Below are 22035 nucleotides of genomic sequence, written 5' to 3'. Positions count from 1 at the left end.
ATTATTTTTTCCCCCTCCCCTTATCTCCTCCCACAGGGACTCTACATTTTCATTTAATTCATATATATTATATACATCCCCATATGATCCCTGCACCCCCACATATAGACTGCACCCCCATATGGTCCCTGCACCCTCACATATAGACTGCACCCTCATATGGACCCCCACAGACTGCACCACCACATATAGACTGCACCCCCATAAGGTCCCTGCACCCCATATATAGACTGCACCCCCACATATAGACTGCACCAGAATATACCCCCAGATATAGACTGCACCCCCACATATAGACTGTCCCCACAAATAGACTGCACCCCCACATATAGACTGTCCCCACAAATAGACTGCACCTCCATATGGTCTATGCACCCCCACATATAGACTGCACCCCCATATAGTCCCTGCACCCCCACATATAGACTGCACCCCCACATATAGACTGCATCCCCAAATGGTCCCTGCACCCCCACATAGACTGCATCCCAAAATGGTCCCTGCACCCCCACATATAGACTGCACCCCCATATGGTCCCTGCACCCCCACATATAGACTGCACCCCAAATAGGCGCCTGCACCCCATATATAGATAGCACCCTCATATGTTCCCTGCACCCCCATAGGATCCCTGCACCTTCACATATAGACTTCATCCCCATATGGTCCCTGCACCCCACATATAGACTGCATCCCCATATGATCCCTGCACCCCCACATATAGACTGCACCCCAAATAGGCCCCTGCACCTCCACATATAGACTTTACCCCCATATGGTCCCTGCACCCCCACATAGACTGCACCCCAAATGGTCTCTGTACCCCCACATATAGACTGCACCCCATATGGTCCCTGCACCCCATATATAGACTGCACCCCATATATAGACTGCACTCCCATATGGACACCCACAGACTGCACCCCACATATAGACTGTTCCCACAGACTGCACCCCCCATATGCACCCCCATATAGTCCCTGCCTTCCCACATAAAGACTGCACCCCCACATATAGACTGCACCCCCAAATATAGACTGCATCTCCATATGGTCCCTGCACCCCCACACAATGCATCTCCATATGGTCCCTGCACCCCCACACAATGCATCTCCACAGACTGCATCTCCATATAGTCCCTGCACCCCACATATAGACTGCACCCCATATATAGATTACATCCCCATGTTCCCTGCACCCCCACATGTAGACTGCACCCCCATATGTTCCCTGCACCCCCCATATGGTCCCTGCACCTTCACATATAGACTGCACCCCCATATGGTCCCTTCACCCCATGTATAGACTGCACCCCCATATGGTCCCTGCACCCCATATATAGACTGCACCCCCAAATGGTCTTTGCACCCCCACATATAGACTGCACCAGAATATACCCCCACGTATAGACTGCACCCCCACATATATACTGTCCCCACATATAGACTGCACCCCATATGGTCCCTGCACCCCCCACATGCACCCCCATATGGTCCCTACCTTCCCACATAGACTGCACCTCCATATGATCTCTGCACCCCCAAATGGTCTCTGTACCCCCACATATAGACTGCACCCCCATATGATCTCTGCACCCCCACATATAGACTGCACCCCCGCATATAGACTGTACCCCAAATGGTCTCTGCACCCCCACATATAGACTGCACCCCCATATGGTCCCTACACCCTCATATGGACCCCCACAGACTGCACCCCCATATGTTCCCTGCACCCCGATATGGTCCCTGCCTTCCCACAAAAAGACTGCACCCCCAAATGGTCTCTGCACCCCCACATATAGACTGCTCCCCAAATAGGCCCCTGCACCCCACATATAGACTGCACCAGAAGCCCCCTCCTCTTCTCTTTGTATACTGCCCCTATTGGACAAACAATTAGTAGATTTGGTTTCCAGTACCATCTCTATGCTGATGACACCCAATTATACACCTCTTCTCCTGCTTTCACTCCGACCTTCTTAGAAAACACCAGTGATTGTATTACCGCTGTCTCTAACATCATGTCCTCCCTCTATCTGAAACTGAACCTGTCAAAAACTGAACTCCTCGTGTTCTCTCCCTCTACTAACCTACCTTTGCCTGACATTGCCATCTCCGTGTGCGGTTCAATCATTACTCCAAAGCAACATGCCCGCTGCCTTGGGGTCATCCTTGATTCCGAGCTTTCATTCACCCCCCACATCCGATCACTGGCTCGCTCTTCTTATCTGCATCTCAAAAATATTTCTAGAATTCGCCCTTTTCTTACTTTCGACTCTGCAAAAACTCTTACTGTCTCACTTATTCATTCTCGTCTGGACTTTTGTAACTCTCTACTAATCGGCCTCCCTCTTACCAAACTCTCCCCGCTCCAATCTGTCCTGAATGCTGCTGCCAGGATCATATTCCTCACCAACCGTTACACCGATGCCTCTACCTTGTGCCAGTCATTACACTGGCTACCCATCCACTCCAGAATCCAGTACAAAACTACTACCCTCATCCACAAAGCACTCCATGGCTCAGCACCACCCTACATCTCCTCTCTGGTCTCAGTCTACCACCCTACCCGTGCCCTCCGCTCCGCTAATGACCTCAGGTTGGCATCCTCAATAATCAGAACCTCCCACTCCCGTCTCCAAGACTTTACACGTGCTGCGCCGATTCTTTGGAATGCACTACCTAGGTTAATACGATTAATCCCCATTCCCCACAGTTTGCCCTAAAAACGCATTTGTTCAGACTGGCCTTCCGCCTCAACGCATTAACCTAACTATCCCTGTGTGGCCTACTAAAAATAGAAAAAAAACAAAACACATAATCAGGTTCCTTGCATCATGTTCTCATACACTTTATGCAGTTAATAGCCTCTGTGTCTGTACTGCTACATACTTAGGCAGTTAACTGGTTCATGCAGCTTTACATGAACACCCGAGCCTTACACTATGGCCGGTCCACATAACTAAAGCAATTGTTACCATCCACCTCTCGTGTCTCCCCTTTTCCTCATAGTTTGTAAGTTTGCGAGCAGGGCCCTCATTCCTCCTGGTATCTGTTTTGAACTGTGATTTCTGTTATGCTGTAATGTCTATTGTCTGTACAAGTCCCCTCTATAAGTTGTAAAGCGCTGCGGAATATGTTGGCGCTATATAAATAAAAATTATTATTATTATACCCCCACATGTAGACTGCACCCCCACATAGACTGTACCCCTTATGATCCCTGCACCTCCACAGACTGCACCCTCATATGGACCCCCACAGACTGCACCACCACATATAGACTGCACCAGAATATACCCCCAGATATAGACTGTCCCCACATATAGACTGCACCTCCAAATGGTCTCTGCACCCCCACATATAGACTGCACCCCCACACAGACTGCATCTCCATATGGTCCCTGCACCGCATATGGACCCCCACATATAGACTGCACCCCAAATAGGCCCCTGCACCCCACATATAGACTGCACCCCCATATGGTCCCTGCACCCCTTATAGACTGCACCTCCATATGATCCCTGCACCCCCACATATAGACTGCACCCCCATATGGTCCCTGCACCCCCACATATAGACTGCACCCCCATATGGTCCCTGCACCCCCACAGACTGCAACCCTAAATGGTCTCTGCACCCCCACATATAGACTGCACCAGAATATACCCCCACATATAGACTGTCCCCACATATAGACTGCACCCTCATATGGACCCCCACAGACTGCACCACCACATATAGACTGCACCCCCATATGGTCCCTGCACCCCATATATAGACTGCACCCCCCACATGCACCCCCATATGGTCCCTGCCTTCCCACATATAGACTGCACCTCCAAATGGTTTATGCACCCCCACATGGTCCCTGCACCCTCACAGACTGCATCTCCATATGGACCCTGCACCCCATATGGACCCCCACATATAGACTGCACCCCAAATAGGCCCCTGCACCCCACATATAGACTGCACCTCCATATGATCCCTGCACCCCCACATATAGACTGCACCCCCAAATAGTCTCTGTACCCCCACATAGACTGCACCCCATATATCGTCTGCACCCCCATATGATCCCTGCACCCCCACATATAGACTGCACCCCCATATGGTCCCTGCACCCCCGCATATAGACTGCACCCCCACATACAGACTGCACCCCTATATGACCCCTGCACCCCATATATCGTCTGCACCCCATATATCGTCTGCACCCCCATATGATCCCTGCACCCCATATATCGTCTGCACCCCCACATGGTCCCTGCACCCCCAGATATAGACTGCACCCCACATATAGACTGCACCCCCCACATGCTCCCCCATATGGTCCCTGCCTTCCCACATATAGACTGCACCTCCAAATGGTCTCTGCACCCCCACATAGACTGCACCCCCAGACTGCATCCCCATATGGTCCCTGCACCTCCACACAGACTGCATCTCCATATGGACCCCCACATATAGACTGCACCTCCATATGAAACAAAAAGACAGCGCCACAATGGATGGTGAAAAATTAGGAGCTTACATTTATTCTGCCTCCTGTAGCGACGTTTCGGTCAACAGACCTTTATCAAGCACTCAAGTGTTTGATAAAGGTCTGTTGACCGAAACGTCGCTACAGGAGGCAGAATAAATGTAAGCTCCTATTTTTTCACCATCCATTGTGGCGCTGTCTTTTTGTTCTTTGTGGTCTTGATACTGGCCGGGATGGGCTCCCTGGTTTTGGACGTGCGCCCTTGTGTCCACTGAGACCTTCAATTTATATATGAAAGGGTGCGGTTTTGACTTTCTTTTGTTTTGCACCTCCATATGGTCACTGCACCCCCATATGGTCCCTGCACCCTCACATATAGACTGCACCCTCATATGGACCCCCACATATAGACTGCACCCCCACATATAGACAGCACCAGAATATACCCCCAGATATAGACTGCACCCCCATATGGTCTCTGCACCCCCACATGGTCCCTGCACCCCATATGGACCCCCACATATAGACTGCACCCCCATATGGTCTCTGCACCCACATGGTCCCTGCACCCCATATGGACCCCCACATATAGACTGCACCCCCATATGGTCTCTGCACCCCCACATGGTCCCTGCACCCCCATATATAGACTGCACCCCCATATGATCCCTGCACCCCCACATATAGGCTGCACCCCATATATAGACTGCACCCCACATATGGTCCATGCACCCCCCCACATGCACCCCCATATGGTCCCTGCCTTCCAACATATAGCCTGCACCTCCAAATGGTCTCTGCACCCACAGACTGCATCTCCATATGGACCCCCACATATAGACTACACCCAAAATAGGCCCCTGCACCCCACATATAGACTGCACCCCATATATCGTCTGCACCCCCATATGATCCCTGCACCCCCACATACAGATTGCACCCCCATATGGTCCCTGCACCCCCGCATATAGACTGCACCCCAAATGGTCTCTGCACCCCCACATATAGACTGCACCAGAATATACCCCCAGATATAGACTGCACCCTCACAGACTGCACCCCCATATGGTCCCTTCACCCTCACATATAGACTGCACCCTCATATGGACCCCCCACAGACTGCACCACCACATATAGACCCCCCACAGACTGCACCACCACATATAGACTGCACCCCCATAAGGTCCCTGCACCCCATATATAGACTGCACCCCCACATAGTCCCTGCCTTCCCACATATAGACTGCACCTCCAAATGGTCTCTGCACCCCTACATATAGACTGCACCCCATATGGACCCCCACATAGACTGTACCCCCATATGATCCCTGCACCCCCGCATATAGACTGCACCCCAAATGGTCTCTGCACTCCCAGACTGCACCCCCATATGATCCCTGCACCCCCACATATAGACTGCACCAGAATATACCCCCAGATAGACTGCACCCCACATACAGACTGTCCCCACATATAGACTGCACCCCCCCACATGCACCCCCATATGGTCCCTGCCTTCCCACATATAGACCACTTCCAAATGGTCTCTGCACCCCCACACAGACTGCATCTCCATATGGACCCCCACATATAGACTGCACCCAAAATAGGCCCCTGCAGCCCACATATCGTCTGCACCCCCATATGATCCCAGCACCCCCACATATAGATTGCACCCCCATATGGTCCCTGCACCCCCGCATATAGACTGCACCAGAATATACCCCCAGATATAGACTGCACCCTCACATATAGACTGCACCCCCATATGGTCCCTTCACCCTCACATATAGACTGCACCCTCATATGGACCCCCACAGACTGTACCACCACATATAGACTGCACCCCCATATGGTCCCTGCACCCCATATATAGACTGCACCCCCAAATGGTCTCTGCACCAGAATATACCCCCACATATAGACTGCACCCCCATATGGTCCCTGCACCCCCCACATGCACCCCCATATGGTCCCTTCACCCTCACATATAGACTGCACCCTCATATGGACCCCCACAGACTGCACCACCACATATAGACTGCACCCCCATATGGTCCCTGCACCCCATATATAGACTGCACCCCCAAATGGTCTCTGCACCAGAATATACCCCCACATATAGACTGCACCCCCATAAGGTCCCTGCACCCCATATATAGACTGCACCCCCATATGATCCCTGCACCCCCACATAGACTGCACCCCAAATGGTCTCTGCACTCCCAGACTGCACCCCCATATGATCCCTGCACCCCCACATAGACTGCACCCCCAAATGGTCTCTGCACCCCCATATATAGACTGCACCAGAATATACCCCCAGATAGACTGCACCCCACATACAGACTGTCCCCACATATAGACTGCACCCCCATATGGTCCCTGCACCCCCCCACATGCACCCCCATATGGTCCCTGCCTTCCCACATATAGACCACCTCCAAATGGTCCCTGCACTCCCACACAGACTGCATCTCCATATGGTCCCTGCACTCCCACACAGACTGCATCTCCATATGGTCCCTGCACCCCCACACAGACTGCATCTCCATATGGTCCCTGCACCCCCACACAGACTGCATCTCCATATAGTCCCTGCACCCTATATGGACCCCCACATATAGACTGCACCCCCATATGATCCCTGCACCCCCACATATAGACTGCACCTCCATATGGTCACTGCACCCCATATAGACTGCACCCCCACATATAGACTGTACCCCCATATGGACTCCTACAGACTGCACCCCATATATAGACTGCTCCCCCATATGGACCCCAACATATAGACTGTACCCCCATATGGACTCCTACAGACTGCACCCCATATATAGACTGCTCCCCCATATCGACCCCAACATATAGACTGCATCCCTATATATAGACTGCACCAGAATATACCCCCAGATAGACTGCACCCCACATACAGACTGTCCCCACATATAGACTGCACCCCCCACATGCACCCCCATATGGTCCCTGCCTTCCCACATATAGACCACTTCCAAATGGTCTCTGCACCCCCACACAGACTGCATCTCCATATGGACCCCCACATATAGACTGCACCCAAAATAGGCCCCTGCAGCCCACATATCGTCTGCACCCCCATATGATCCCAGCACCCCCACATATAGATTGCACCCCCATATGGTCCCTGCACCCCCGCATATAGACTGCACCCTCACATATAGACTGCACCCCCATATGGTCCCTTCACCCTCACATATAGACTGCACCCTCATATGGACCCCCACAGACTGCACCACCACATATAGACTGCACCCCCATATGGTCCCTGCACCCCATATATAGACTGCACCCCCAAATGGTCTCTGCACCAGAATATACCCCCACATATAGACTGCACCCCCATAAGGTCCCTGCACCCCATATATAGACTGCACCCCCACATGGTCCCTGCCTTCCCACATATAGACTGCACCTCCAAATGGTCTCTGCACCCCTACATATAGACTGTACCCCCATATGATTCCTGCACCCCCACATAGACTGCACCCCAAATGGTCTCTGCACTCCCAGACTGCACCCCCATATGATCCCTGCACCCCCACATAGACTGCACCCCCAAATGGTCTCTGCACCCCCATATATAGACTGCACCAGAATATACCCCCAGATAGACTGCACCCCACATACAGACTGTCCCCACATATAGACTGCACCCCCATATGGTCCCTGCACCCCCCCACATGCACCCCCATATGGTCCCTGCCTTCCCACATATAGACCACCTCCAAATGGTCTCTGCACCCCCACACAGACTGCATCTCCATATGGTCCCTGCACTCCCACACAGACTGCATCTCCATATGGTCCCTGCACTCCCACACAGACTGCATCTCCATATAGTCCCTGCACCCTATATGGACCCCCACATATAGACTGCACCCCCATATGATCCCTGCACCCCCACATATAGACTGCACCTCCATATGGTCACTGCACCCCATATAGACTGCACCCCCACATATAGACTGTACCCCCATATGGACTCCTACAGACTGCACCCCATATATAGACTGCTCCCCCATATGGACCCCAACATATAGACTGTACCCCCATATGGACTCCTACAGACTGCACCCCATATATAGACTGCTCCCCCATATCGACCCCAACATATAGACTGCATCCCTATATATAGACTGCCCCCCATATGGTCCCTGCACCCCCCATATGTACTCTGCAACCTCATGTAGAAATTATTTTGCAGGCTTCACCCATTTTTGAGATAATAAAACTTTAGTTTACAGCTCGTTGCCTTGGAGACCGACCATTGCTGCTCCACGGTGGAACATGCGCAGGGCTCTTATCTATGGCGCTTATAAGCAGAGCTTTGAAGCTGGCTAGGATCGCTGGTATGTGCTGTTACCTCCTAATCCTGGCCAGCATCAGCGCAGGGTTTAGGAGATCGACCACTGCTGCTAACGTGTAGACAATGATCTGTAAATAAGTGTTAATATCTCTCAAACGGCTGAACATTTGGAGAATCAGCAAATTGAAAAAATGCTTATTATTTTACAAGGACTATCATCTTATATTCCCATCTCCATTTGTGGATATTATATGAAAGTGCACCTCCATTTGCTGGAGTATTTTCATTATTTTGACAATTTACCAGTGCTGATCCTTGCATTTTAGGTGACCTGATGACCTATAGTGGTGGTGTCCCTACCCACTGAGTCACAGGAACCCAATTTCTGACTTTTCTTTGACTAATAGAAATGTATTATCTGCTCTTCCATGTCGTAGTGATGATTTCGGACTGGACGATGGTGTCATCAGTGACCCCTGACCCAGGGGGCGCTATATCACACACATGTCCTGATACATACAGACATATGAAGTAGGGTATTTCACCTCCATGACAAATGCCATATTGATCGACGCCATCATTACAACCACCAGGAAGACGACCTGTAAATGTCTCCCAGGAGGCGACGGCATCTATTACCGGCAGACAGCAGAGATCGGTGATTTATTACAGCCACTGATGCAGCGTCCTGTGAGTTATAAGTCTGGGCCGACTGCTACAGATTTTACTAAATGAGTCTCCGCTATAAACCACCACTTATTTACATACAGGAAAGTGTCGGCACCCTGGAAATTGCTCCAGAAATTTTTTGCAATTAAAGGAAATAAACCTGTGTATAACAAAACATGGGTGTATTGGAACAACAACAAAAAAAAAATGAGAAAAAAGGCAAAATTGGACATAACACACAAAACCCCCCAAAATGGGCAAATACCTTTCAGCTCATCATAAAGGTGTCATGTCTATTGCACATTATAGTGGTTGGCAATAGGAAGGTGAAGCCTGGGGTGCCATGTCCAGAAGGAACAAGTATTCTTCAGCGATTGGCTGCAGCCAATCACAATGAGCTAGTAGACACAGGCAGTTGTTTATTTTTTTTAAATAAATTGCGCCTGGGACCGGGGTTTTCTGAAAACCAAAAACCCCCTTTCATCCCGTTTTAGAAAAAAAAAAAATCTGGAGACAGTATATTTCCGAAATCTTTACATGGCTGGCGGAGCTAGTTTGTGCTTTCCCTTCAATTTTCATAATTGTGATATACCACTTCTGATCGGTCAGCAAATTTTCCTGAGGGCTAACACCGTCCTGCCTAGGAGAGCTCAGTTCACCTGGCTACATTGACTGGCTGTGGGACCCATGGGTATCAATGGAGATCCCAGGGACCCATACTACATCCCAACATGAGGGGTCTCTATTTGAGTGGAAACTTCTAGCAGCTAGAGGATGCTCTGAAAATTGAATCTCCAGCCTTTTGAAATCCAGGAAAAAAAAAAAAAAAAAATCACAAAATTATATTTATTCTAGATTTTGGGGTCAGAACCACTAGGAAATAGCCAGGTCCCTTGGGTGTCCATTTTAGAGTTCTTACAAAGAGGGTGGGAGAAAGGGCTGAAAAAAAAAGCCCATGCTGCAGCGCTAGGAGACCTAAACTGCCAGAAAATTGCCGGACTCACTTAATAGATTCTTTAAAGCAGTGGTATGTCCCTCCAGTCCTGAGAATCGCCCGTTGGGACCTCTCCTTGGTCTTAAAAGCTCTATAAGGCCGGCGTCACACTGGCGAGTTTTACGGACGTAAGAGCGCAGAAATTACGTCCGTAAAACTCGCAAAATAAACGGCACAATTATTCTCAATGGGGCTGCTCCTATCTGCCGTATATTACGGTTCAGTATTATACGGCTTTCTACGGCTGTACAAAATCGCAGCATGCTGCGTTTGTCAGCGCATTGCGCAAAAAAAATCGCCAATGAAAGTCTATGGGGGCGAGAAAAATACACGTGTGCTGCCCGTGTGCTGAGTGGGTACCACACGGAGCGTGTGGTACCCAGCATCGTGCTGAAGCCGCGATTCATATCTTCTGTGCAGCAGCGTTTGCTGCATAGAAGATATGAATAATAGTGTTTAAAAGAAAGATCTATCTGTCCGCCGCCCTCCCACCCCCTGTGCGCCCCCCCCCCCGCTGTTCTGAAAATACTCACCCGCGTCCCTCGTTGGCTGTCGATGCTTCCTGTGCTGGCCGCCCCTTCTACTGTATGCGGTCACGTGGGGCCGCTCATTTACAGTCATGAATAGGCGGCTCCACCCCTATGGGAGGTGGAGCCACATATTCATGACTCTAATCGTCGGTCCCACGTGACCGCATACAGTAGAAGGGGCGGCCAGCACAGAACACAGCGAGGGAGGCGGGTGAGTATTTTCAGAACAGCGGGGGGGCGCACAGGGGGTGGGAGGGCGGCGGACAGATAGAAGATATGAATAATAGTGTTTAAAATAAAGATCTATGCAGCAAACGCTGCTGCACAGAAGATATGAATCGCGGCTTCAGCACCATGTGGGGTGGACAGCGCTTACTGTAGCGCTGTCTCCTGCACGCCACACGGACTGCAAACGGAGAAGGTCCGTGTGAGGTGCGTGTTTTACACGGACCCATTGACTTTAATGGGTCCGTGTAATACGTGCGCTCCCACGAACACTGACATGTCTCAGTGTTTGGCACACGGTCCGCAAAAAATCAATGACATCTGCACAGATGCATTGATTTTTATGGGTCTACGTGTGTCAGTGTCTCCGGTACGTGAGGAAACTGTCACCTCACGTACCGGAGCCACTGACGTGTGAAACCGGCCTTAAGGTACCTTCACACGAAACGACATCGCTAGCGATCCGTGACGTTGCAGCGTCCTGGCTAGCGATATCGTTTCGTTTGACACGCAGCAGCGATCAGGATCCTGCTGTGATGTCGCTGAATAAAGTCCAGAACTTTATTTGGTCGTCCGATCGCTGTGTATCGTTGTGTTTGAAAGCAAAAGCAACGATACCAGCGATGTTTTACACTGGTAACCAGGGTAAACATCGGGTTACCAAGCGCAGGGCCGCGCTTAGTAACCCGATGTTTACCCTGGTTACCAGCGTAAAAGTAAAAAAAACAAACAGCACATACTTACATGCGTCCCCCAGCGTCTGCTTCCTGACACTTACTTGAGCGCCGGCCCTAAAAGTGAAAGCACAGCGGTGACGTCACCGCTGTGCTGTTAGGGCCGGAGCTCAGTCAGTGTCAGGAAGCAGACGCTGGGGGACGCATGTAAGTATGTGCTGTTTGTTTTTTTTACTTTTACGCTGGTAACCAGGATAAACATCGGGTTACTAAGCGCGGCCCTGCGCTTAGTAACCCGATGTTTACCCTGGTTACCCGGGGACCTCGGCATCGTTGGTCGCTGGAGAGCGGTCTGTGTGACAGCTCTCCAGCGATCAAACAGCGACGCTGCAGCGAACGGCATCGTTGTCGCTATCGCTGCAGCGTCGCTTCGTGTGAAGGTACCTTTAGACAGCTTAATCAAGATTGTGACAATGAAAACATAGCCATGAGGGTGGGGGAGCTTCACCCCAGTCAGTAAATCAGTCTTTATCTGGTAAGAATTGTATCTCCGAACATCTCAGAATGATGACAAAACTTCAATTTTCTGAACTCCGTGGTTGACTCTACCTCCCCGTCCTCTTTCAGGGTCCCAGCCCGATAGGTCAGGACAGAGATTGCTCTGCATACACACCAGGAGGCTGTTGGGGGAGGATTGATGTGTAGGTGTAAATAGATGTTCTGTTCAGTGTGCAACACACACAGCAGAAATATGCCAATTGCAGGTTACTCTTAAACCCTACAAGAACCAAAATAAGCAAAAACCCCTGCTGTAATGGGCAGTGTATGTTTTATGGCCAATGTGAACATGCGTTTGTGCCACATGTATACCAACTTAAAAATTGAGCTTGGATTGTGTTTTTTTCCGTTACACACCATGCACATGTGAGTGTGTGTGTAATTACACTTACAACTGCATATTACCCAGGTTGCTTCCACACCCCCCTCCCAACACTTAGCCAAAAACTAGGATAACCCCTTTAAAATAGCTGATAATGTCAGAAAAGTGTATTACAAAAAGCGGGCTATTTTTTTTTTCTACAGAAAAAACCTTCAAAAAGGCCTGAATCACAGTATGTAGTAGGTAGAAATTTAGTATATTTGATTATAGTTGATATAATAATAGCAAATACCTCTACTTAGTATTATAATACATTTCTATTATTATTGATTAGGATAGGAATACCCCTTTAAAAGTCTCCTCCTTTAAAGGGACTATGCCTTGTTTGACAGTTATGGGGTTTACAGTATTTATTCCCCTTTTAGTGTTATTTTTTGGGAGAAGTCAGGAGGGGCAACATTGTGAATTTTTGATTCAGTAGATTATCAGGAACAGCCCTCTACATGCCATTTTTCATTAAAGGCATTACCCCGACCTCATGGCTGTGGATTCTGGATGAGAGATGTCACTGCGGGATGGTGAAGTGCATCAGAAACACCATGTCTCCTCATAGTTGTATGATAGTGCTGCTTCCATTCTTTTTCTTCTGTTTCTCACTTTGAAACGTCCGCGTGAAGATGGAGTTGGGTGGAATGACTCTGGTCATCACACAGAAGGTGGTAAAAAAAAAAACAAAAAAAAAAAAACACATTTTCTGAAATTGATGTAAGTACCCCGCACCTGTTTTGCAATGTGCTCAGAAACTACAACCCCCATGAATACATGCTCATCCCATGACAATGAAGAAGAAATCCTGCCTGTGCAGAAATCTGCACAGAGCAAGAAAGAAGGAGAAACCCTGCCTGCGCAGAGAGGGAGCATGAGAAGGAGAAACCCTGCGTACCTGCACAGGATGACTGCAGAAAGAGAGCAAGAAGAAGAAACCCTGCCTGTGCAGATAGGGAGCAATTAGTAGAATCCCTGTCTGCGCAGGAAGACTGCAGAGAGCGATCAAGGAGAAACCCTGCAGTCTTCCTGCACAGGCAGGGCTTCTCTTTCTCCCTCTCTGCGCAGGCAGGTGTCTCCTTCTGCACCCTCGCTGCAATATTCCTGCGTAGGTAGGGCTTCTCCTTTTTGATAGCTCGCTGCGGTCTTCCTATGCAGGCAGGGTTTCTACTTGCTCCCTCTGCGCAGGCAGGGTTTTTTTTTTTTTTTTCTTGCTCCCACTCTGCACTCTTCCTGCACAGGAAGGCAGGGTTCCTTCTTGTTAGCTCTCTGCCTGCACAGGAAGACTGCAGAGAGCGAACATGACAAGGAGAAACCCTGCCTGAGCAGGAAGACTGCAAAGAGGGAGCATTTGAAAGAGAAACCCTGCCTGCGCAGTAAAACTGCAGAAAGCGAGCAAGGAGAAACCCTGCCTGCACAGGAAGACTGCACAGAGGGAGCAAGAAGGAGAAACCCTGCCTGCGCATTGAGGGAGTAAGCTAAGAAAGGAGAAACCCTGCCTGCTTGCGCAGGAAGACTGCAAAGGATGGAGCAATTAGTTGAAACCCTGCTTGCGCAGGAAGACTGCAAAAAGAGAGAATGAGAAGAAGAAACCCTGACTGCTCAGGAAGACTACAGAGAGGGAGCATGAGAAGGAGAAACCCTGCCTGCGCAGGAAGATTGCAGACACGGAACATGTGAAAGAGAAACCCTGCCTGCACAGGATGACGGCAGAGAGAGAGCAAGAAGGAGAAACCTTGCCTGCCTGTACAGGAAGACTGCAGAGAGGGAGCATGAGAAGGAGAAACCCTGCTTGCGCATAGAGGGAGCATGAGAAGGAGAAACCCTGCTTGTGCAGGAAGACTGCAGAGAGGGAGTATGAGGAAAAACCCTGCCTGCCCAGAGAGGGAGTAAGCGAAGAAAGGAGAAACCCTGCCTGCCTTCGCAAGAAGACTGCAGAGAGCAAGCAAGAGAAGGAGAAACCCTGCCTGCGCAGCAAGACTGCAGAGAGCGAGCAATGAGAAACCCTGCCTGCCTGCGCAGGAAGACTGCAAAGAGGGAGCAATTAGTTGAAACCCTGCCTGTGCAGGAAGACTACAAAGAGGGAGCAATTAGTTTAAACCCTGCTTACGCAGGAAGACTGCAAAAAGAGAGCATGAGAAGGAGAAACCCTGACTGCGCAGGAAGACTGCAGAGAGCAAACATGAGAAGTTGAAACCCTGCCTGCGTAGGAAGACTACAGAGACGGAATATGTGAAAGAGAAACCCTGCCTGACTGCACAGGATGAAGGCAGAGAGAGAGCATGAAGGAGAAACCCTGCCTGCCTAGGAAGACTGCAGAGAGGGTGCATGAGGAGAAACCCTGCCTGCATAGAAAGACTGCAGAGAGGGTGCAAGAGAAGGAGAAATCCTGACTGCGCAGGAAAACTGCAAAGAGGGAGCATTTGACGGAAAAACCCTGTCTGCGCAGGAAGACTGCAGAGAGGGAGCATGAGAAGGAGAAACCCTACCTACACAGGAGGCCTGCAGAGACCTAGCGAGAAGGAGAAACCCTGCCTGTCTGCGCAGGAAGACTGCAGACAGTAAGCAAGAATTAGAAACCCTACCTGCTTAGGAAGACTGCAGTCTTCCTGCGCAGGCAGGTTTTCTTCTTCTTGCTCCCTCTCTGCAGTCTTCCTATGCAGTCAGGTACGGTCTCTTGTTCTCATATTCCCTCTCTGCATTGTTCCTGCGTAGACATGCAGGGTTTCTCCTTGCTCCCTCTCTGCGCAGGCACGGTTTATCCTTCTTGCTCCCTCTCTGCAGTCTTCCTGCACAGGCAGGGTTTTTCCTTCTTGTTCACTCTCTGCCTGCGCAGAAAGACTGCAGAGAGGGAGGAAGAAGGAAAAACCCTGCCTGCGCAGAAAGACTGCACAGAGCAAGCAAGAAGGAGAAACCCTGCCTGTGCAGAAAGACTGCAGAGAGAGCAAGAAGGTGAAACCCTGCCTGCGCAACAAGACTAGAGAGAGGGAGGAAGGAAGGAGAAACCCTGCCTGCTTCGCAGTAAGACTGCAGAGAGGGAGCATGAGAATAAGGAGAAACCCTGCCTGCACAGGATGACTGCAGAGAGAGAGCAAGAAAGAGAAACCCTGCCTGCTTGACCAGGAAGACTGCAGAGAGGGAGCAAGAAGAAGAAACCCTGCCTGCCTGCATAGGAAGACTGCAGGGAGGGTTCAAGAGGAGAAATCCTGCCTGTGCACGAAGACTTCAGAGAAAGAGCAAGAGAAGGAGAAACCCTGCCTGCATAGGAAGACTGCAAGAGAGGGAGTATAAAGTCTGGCGTGTGCCTCCACGCACCCCCGACCCCTGGGAAGGAACGGCAGGAGACACACCCCACACCCCAGTGGCTACAAAGGTGTAAACATCGGATCTGCTTAAGATATTTTATGGGGTCAAGATGGACCAGCAGTGTGTATATCATGGCATATAGCGTGTCAGGGTTAGGATCTTGGGAACACTACTATAATAGGAAATAAAATTGATCATTTTGTAACATATAATATTATAGTTGATATTTTGCAAGGGAAATAAGACCCTTTTTACCTTGGATGGATGATCATGGTACCAGCAAGTTTGGAAGCAGCAGATAATTTAGCCAGGGATGACACGGATTCTGCTGCATACATGTAAGTTGTAAGAACAGCTCAGTACTCCAGATTATCCTTTTTATTATGACACATTATTGGTAAAACCTGTAGTAAGGAGGCTCAGCTCCTGTCCCAGTGATTAGAGAAGACGCCATCCACCTCCATCACACAAAAATCACTTTCTTTTATCAAAAAGTTAAGAACAGTCTTTGGAAAGTGTCATTAGTGTTTCTGCCGCTGCCAAAATAGGACCAGAAAAAAATATAGGAAAAGACTAAAACATTTTGTTAATTAGATTTGTATTCACTGTAAAATTTTCAGATAGATTCTTCTTATAAAAAGACAAAGACATCGAAACAGAGGATCCTGAAGACGCTTCACTGTCAACCAGCTCAACTTAAAGCTACGAGGAGGGCAAGACTGGTTATCCTGTAGTATGCGAGTCCACCGACCTGGGGGCACGTGCCCTCCTGTGCCACTACTCAATCTAAACAGGACTACGACGTGTCGCTGAGCCGCGTTCACTCCTCAATCGATTTTACATATTTCTCATAGGCGTCCTCGCTCATCAGGTCGTCCAGCTCCGAGGGAACATCCACCGTTACCTTTATTAACCACCCTGTAGGAGAAGAAAGTGCAAGATGAAGCTTTGGAGAAACAAAATACACTGTATATACTCTTAGGACCCAGCAATAGTAGAAGGAAAAAAAAAAAAAAGTGTAAAAATTATTTTTTCTGGAGGTTCCTTGAAATTTTGCACTTCAGCTGTTCTCATGCAGTTGTACCATTGCCTGCAAGACTCGACCCCCATAGTTCTACTAAACTGAATCTCGGAAATGGTCCAGGTTTGGTAGAACAGCAGGAATTGCAGCCACATTATAGGCGACAATTCTAGGCTATGCACAGGATATTATTCACCTTCATCGTAGCAGGATTTGTTCACTAAGCCCGGATTGTCTGCCAGTGCTTCGTTGATTGCTTTAACTTCTCCGGTCAGGGGAGAGAAGAGCTCACTAGCCGCCTTTACACTCTCCAATGTACCAAACTCATCTAGGGCAGAGAGAAGAAGTCACTACATAATACAGCAATCAATCATGTCACTCAGAGACCAAAGTGTGCAGATCAGAACCAGACCTCTGCATTGCACAACCCCAAATAAACCAGAGACTACAGTAGAGATCCCCGAGTCGTACAACATTGATCACCTACGTCATGAAATGCTGATACCTGGCTTGGAAAGTGTGTGTTACACAAATTTCACAAATACGAGTCGCAATGACAAGAGCACGAACCACCTGTGCGTCTCCTTTACAAAACTCAAAGCCTTCATTGAAATATATGATGAGTCTGAGATCAGGTCAGGATCTGCGGCCGGTCCGTACTCTGGTACGAAAACACGTTAGAGTGACGTCAGCCTGAAAGGGAATCTGTCAGCACAAAATGACTGTTCAAACCAAGCACAGACACTTGCTGCCCCCTTGGCATGGTCATACAGTTGCCATCTACTCATTTGAACCCATCTTACCCATACTTTTTCTTGATTGACAGCTCTGGCTTTACAGGAGTAAGACAGGTGGGAAAAAAAAATGGAAAACAAGTAGATAAGAAGATGCACTCAACTGATCAGCCATGCTAAGGGTGCTCCTGTGCTGGGTTTGAACAGTCATTCTGTACATCTCAGTCAGTATTTTAGATCAGTATTTATAAGCTAATAATCAGTAGTGGAACTCGTGCTCCACTTTTCCATCCAATCCTGGACGTGGCCTAGGAGTTAGAGGATTCATACATTGGGTGACCCACACAAGCACTATAAAGGAAGCTTCTGCAGTGGGTACAGGACCATAAGGGTACATTCACACAACACTAAGTGTAAAAATCTACTTTTTTTATGCACATTTTCAGTTTTGATTAAGTTTTTAAAGTCCTTAAACGCCCTGTTTGCACATGACCGGAGGTAGCCATCTCCACCAGTGTCTCAGAGCAGGGCACGCACGTGGGACCATCACTTCAGAGCTCCGCTCTCAGGAGCAGCAGTGATTGATCAACTCCCTTAAAAGTAGCTGCTCATTTATGTAGTGAAAAAACAGTGTAAAAAAATATTCAGTTTTTGCCCAATCAACTCCTCACTCCAGATATTCTGAGCAACGGCGAAAATCTGCAGTCAAAAAATAAAATAAATGGACCTACCCATTTTACTGAGCTTGGCACCAATTTCAGGAAGACTACAGTAAACTACATCTCCTAATGACTCCTAGAAGAAAAAAAACAAAAACAAAGTACATGTGAGATTGGGGGGAATAAAATGCACAGTGAATATTAAAAAATATACACACCCATATTAAAATGCAATTTTCTGCTACGTAAAACAAAAATTCATAAAGAATAATTTCAGACCTCTTCCCACTTTTAATGAAGCTCATAATCTGTACAAATTCATTAAGAAAAGACGGAAATCATTTTTAGGAGGAAAATAAAAAAATCTCCTTGCATAAATGTGAACACCCTCTTATAATTGGGAGATGTAATGGTGTTCAGAATTAGCCATCACATTTACACTGATGGTACATAGTAATCAGAGCACGGCCGCCATCACTTACAGGGATTCTGATTAACCCTTTCATAGAAAATATTAAAAATCCTTGAGGTCCCTCATATCCCCCCTCCCTTTTTTCTTTCATCCACCATTTGTCCTAAGGAGCTGGGAGCTAGCAATCAAACCTGTCTATTTAAGTGACAGAGCTATGTGAAGTAGATTAATTAAAATGGGAGGATTCCTCTTTAGGTCCAGATGACTGAATGAGATGTCTACTGTCCACACAGACAGGAGACAGGAAACCTTACTAGGATCTGAAGCGGAACAAAGAAGAAATGACACACTTACCAAATAGCCATGGTGACCGTACAATGAGAGAGCAGACAGTATGGCTCCAGGAGAAAAATATGGAATATTGGATTTTCTATACATCCAATATTAATGAGACATACATTGTTGGCACTGGAATAACTAGGCCAGACACACATTTTTCTCATAATCCTAACCCTCACCAAAAAGCCCCAAATCCATAGGGGCCATATAGCCACCATTAGCTAGGCCATGTTTGGTCTCTAAGGGTAGCTAAAATCCCGACATTAAAGATGACATCAGTCTCGACCCTCTGTGATTGGTCTATGAGCAGTTATTACATAAATTGGGAATTCCAAAAATTATGAAGCGCTGAGTCCAACCCACATCTGGGACCTTGTGAGGTCATCAGAGGGGTGTGTGGGTGGGAATCCAGGTCTGTTAAAAGATAGACCCCAATTATCAGCGTTCATACAGAGAGTTACATGTCATGTATGTAGGGACCCCATTATTGACGGCCAAATCCAAGACGTCTCCTTCAGCAAAACTGAATAGTCTCTGCGATCGGTGTAGTAAGTTCTTCTTTTATTTTAAATTTTATGTACCGGTAACTGTTTCTGCTGTATTGTTTTGTCCCCCTTGTAAAATATTTTGTATATTTTTCATAAACACTGCCTCCCTTTTGACTAAATATAAAATTTAATAGTTCTGTAACTTACACCTCGAAATGATAGCTACAGCACAATCGACCGAAACAGATTAGTGGTGGCAGCAGCGACTAGTCTGGGGGGGGGGGGGGGGGGGGGGGGGGGTGTGTCAAAAAGTCAGCTGTGACCGTACCGGGGTGTGTACACATATTCCATGTGATGGAATCAGAAGGTGTATGATGTACGTACACCGTTAATTTTCTGATTACCGGCCTAGTGGTGCGAACATGCTGCGGCCTTCTCCATTTATCGTCGGCCAATCGTGTAATTGTCCGGACAAAAGGAGGCAGCAGAGAGCTGCGCACTCCAAAGATCACAGCGGGTGGTACTCGTGACGTCCCCGGCCTGTGATATCAGGAATTTGTGTGATTAGATTTCATTCTCTATCAAGAACTGCCACCCCGCTCAGGTCACCCCCACTTTCCACACTTATAGAAACATACAGGCCATTAACACCCAGAAACTTATGAAAAACTTGCAGTCCTCATTGGCCCCAATCTCCTCCATCTCATGTCCTGATTCTGCTCTGAAGCATTACAATGAAACCCTGCAAAGTGCCCTGGATGAAGCTGCTCCTCCTACACATAGAGCAACTCGACACAGACGGCGACAACCGTGGCACACGCTGCAAACACGTTTCCTGCAGCGGTGCTCCAGGTGCGCCGAACGTCTGTGGAGAAAATCTAATCTACCCGAAGATTTCATCCATTATAAGTTCATGCTAAAAACATACAACTCTGCCCTTCACCTCTCCAAACAAACCTATTTCAACACCCTCATCACCTCGCTGTCCAATAACCCTAAACGTCTCTTCGACACTTTCCAGTCCCTACTCAACCCAAGAGAGCAGGCCCCAACCACAGATCTCCGCGCTGACGATCTGGCCAATTACTTCAAAGTAAAAACCACATTCGACAGGAAATCATCTCCCAATCTCTTCATACCAGGCACTGTCCTCCCTCCCCCACTGCATCTAGTTCACTCTCTGACTTTGAACCAGTTACAGAAGAAGAAGTAAGCAGGCTCCTTGCATCTTCTCGCCCGACCACTTGCACCAGTGACCCCATTCCGTCACATCTCCTCCAGTCCCTTTCCCCGGCTGTCACCTCTCACATAACAAAAATATTCAACCTTTCCCTCACTTCTGGTATTTTTCCCTCCTCATTTAAGCATGCCATCATACATCCATTACTTAAAAAACCCTCCCTCGACCAAAACTGTGCCGCTAATTATAGACCTGTCTCTAATCTTCCCTTCATCTCTAAACTCCTGGAACGCCTGGTCCACTCCCGTCTTACCCGCTATCTCTCAGATAACTCTTCTCGACCCTCTTCAATCTGGCTTCCGCTCTTTACACTCTACTGAAACTGCCCTCACTAAAGTCTCTAATGACCTACTAACAGCTAAATCTAATGGTCACTACTCCATGCTAATTCTCTTGGATCTTTCCGCAGCATTCGACACTGTGGATCATCAGCTCCTCCTCACTATGCTCCGCTCCATCGGCATCAAGGACACCGTTCTCTCTTGGTTCTCCTCCTATCTCTCTGACCGATCCTTTACTGTATGTTTTGCTGGTTCCTCCTCCTCTCCCCTTCCCCTTACTGTTGAGGTTCCTCAAGGATCAGTCCTAGGCCCCCTCCACTGCTCTTTGTATACTGCCCCTATTGGACAAACAATCAGTAGATTTGGTTTCAGTACCATCTCTATGCTGACGACACCCAATTATACACCTCTTCTCCTGCTTTCACTCCGACCTTCTTAGAAACACCAGTGATTGTCTTACCGCTGTCTCTAACATCATGTCCTCCCTCTATCTGAAACTTAACCTGTCAAAAACTGAACTCCTCGTGTTCTCTCCTTCTACTAACCTACCTTTGCCTGACATTGCCATCTCCGTGTGCGGTTCCACCATTACTCCCAAGCAACATGCTCGCTGCCTTGGGGTCATCCTTGATTCCGAGCTTTCATTCACCCCCCACATCCGATCACTGGCTCGCTCTTCTTATCTGCATCTCAAAAATATTTC

At 48.5% G+C, this 22035-nt stretch overlaps 1 protein-coding gene and 2 long non-coding RNA genes across 3 annotated transcripts in view; 1 reads left to right on the top strand and 2 right to left on the bottom strand.

The window, feature by feature from the left end:
• The window catches only part of LOC143807114 (uncharacterized), a 56832-nt gene extending 43292 nt beyond the window's left edge, over positions 1–13540 (bottom strand). The window contains exon 1 of the long non-coding RNA XR_013221649.1: positions 13337–13540. This is a non-coding gene — a long non-coding RNA (uncharacterized LOC143807114). The remainder of the gene's footprint in view (positions 1–13336) is intronic.
• LOC143807113 (uncharacterized) overlaps positions 1–22035 on the top strand; it is a 135296-nt gene that overhangs the window by 111951 nt on the left and 1310 nt on the right. The gene's annotated exons all lie outside the window — the stretch shown is intronic.
• The window catches only part of GCSH (glycine cleavage system protein H), a 31726-nt gene continuing 26212 nt past the window's right edge, over positions 16522–22035 (bottom strand). Inside the window, exons 3-5 of the mRNA XM_077288333.1 lie at positions 18645–18708; positions 17376–17507; positions 16522–17076 (exon numbers count right to left, since the gene is read on the bottom strand). Coding sequence (XP_077144448.1) covers positions 16979–17076; positions 17376–17507; positions 18645–18708 — 294 coding nt within the window. The 3' untranslated portion in view covers positions 16522–16978. The remainder of the gene's footprint in view (positions 17077–17375; positions 17508–18644; positions 18709–22035) is intronic.

Source organism: Ranitomeya variabilis, chromosome 2 (assembly GCF_051348905.1).
Source record: "Ranitomeya variabilis isolate aRanVar5 chromosome 2, aRanVar5.hap1, whole genome shotgun sequence".
NCBI lineage: Eukaryota > Metazoa > Chordata > Amphibia > Anura > Dendrobatidae > Ranitomeya > Ranitomeya variabilis.
The sequence above is the reverse complement of the archived record's forward strand: the minus strand, read 5'-3'. Positions and strand labels throughout refer to the sequence as shown.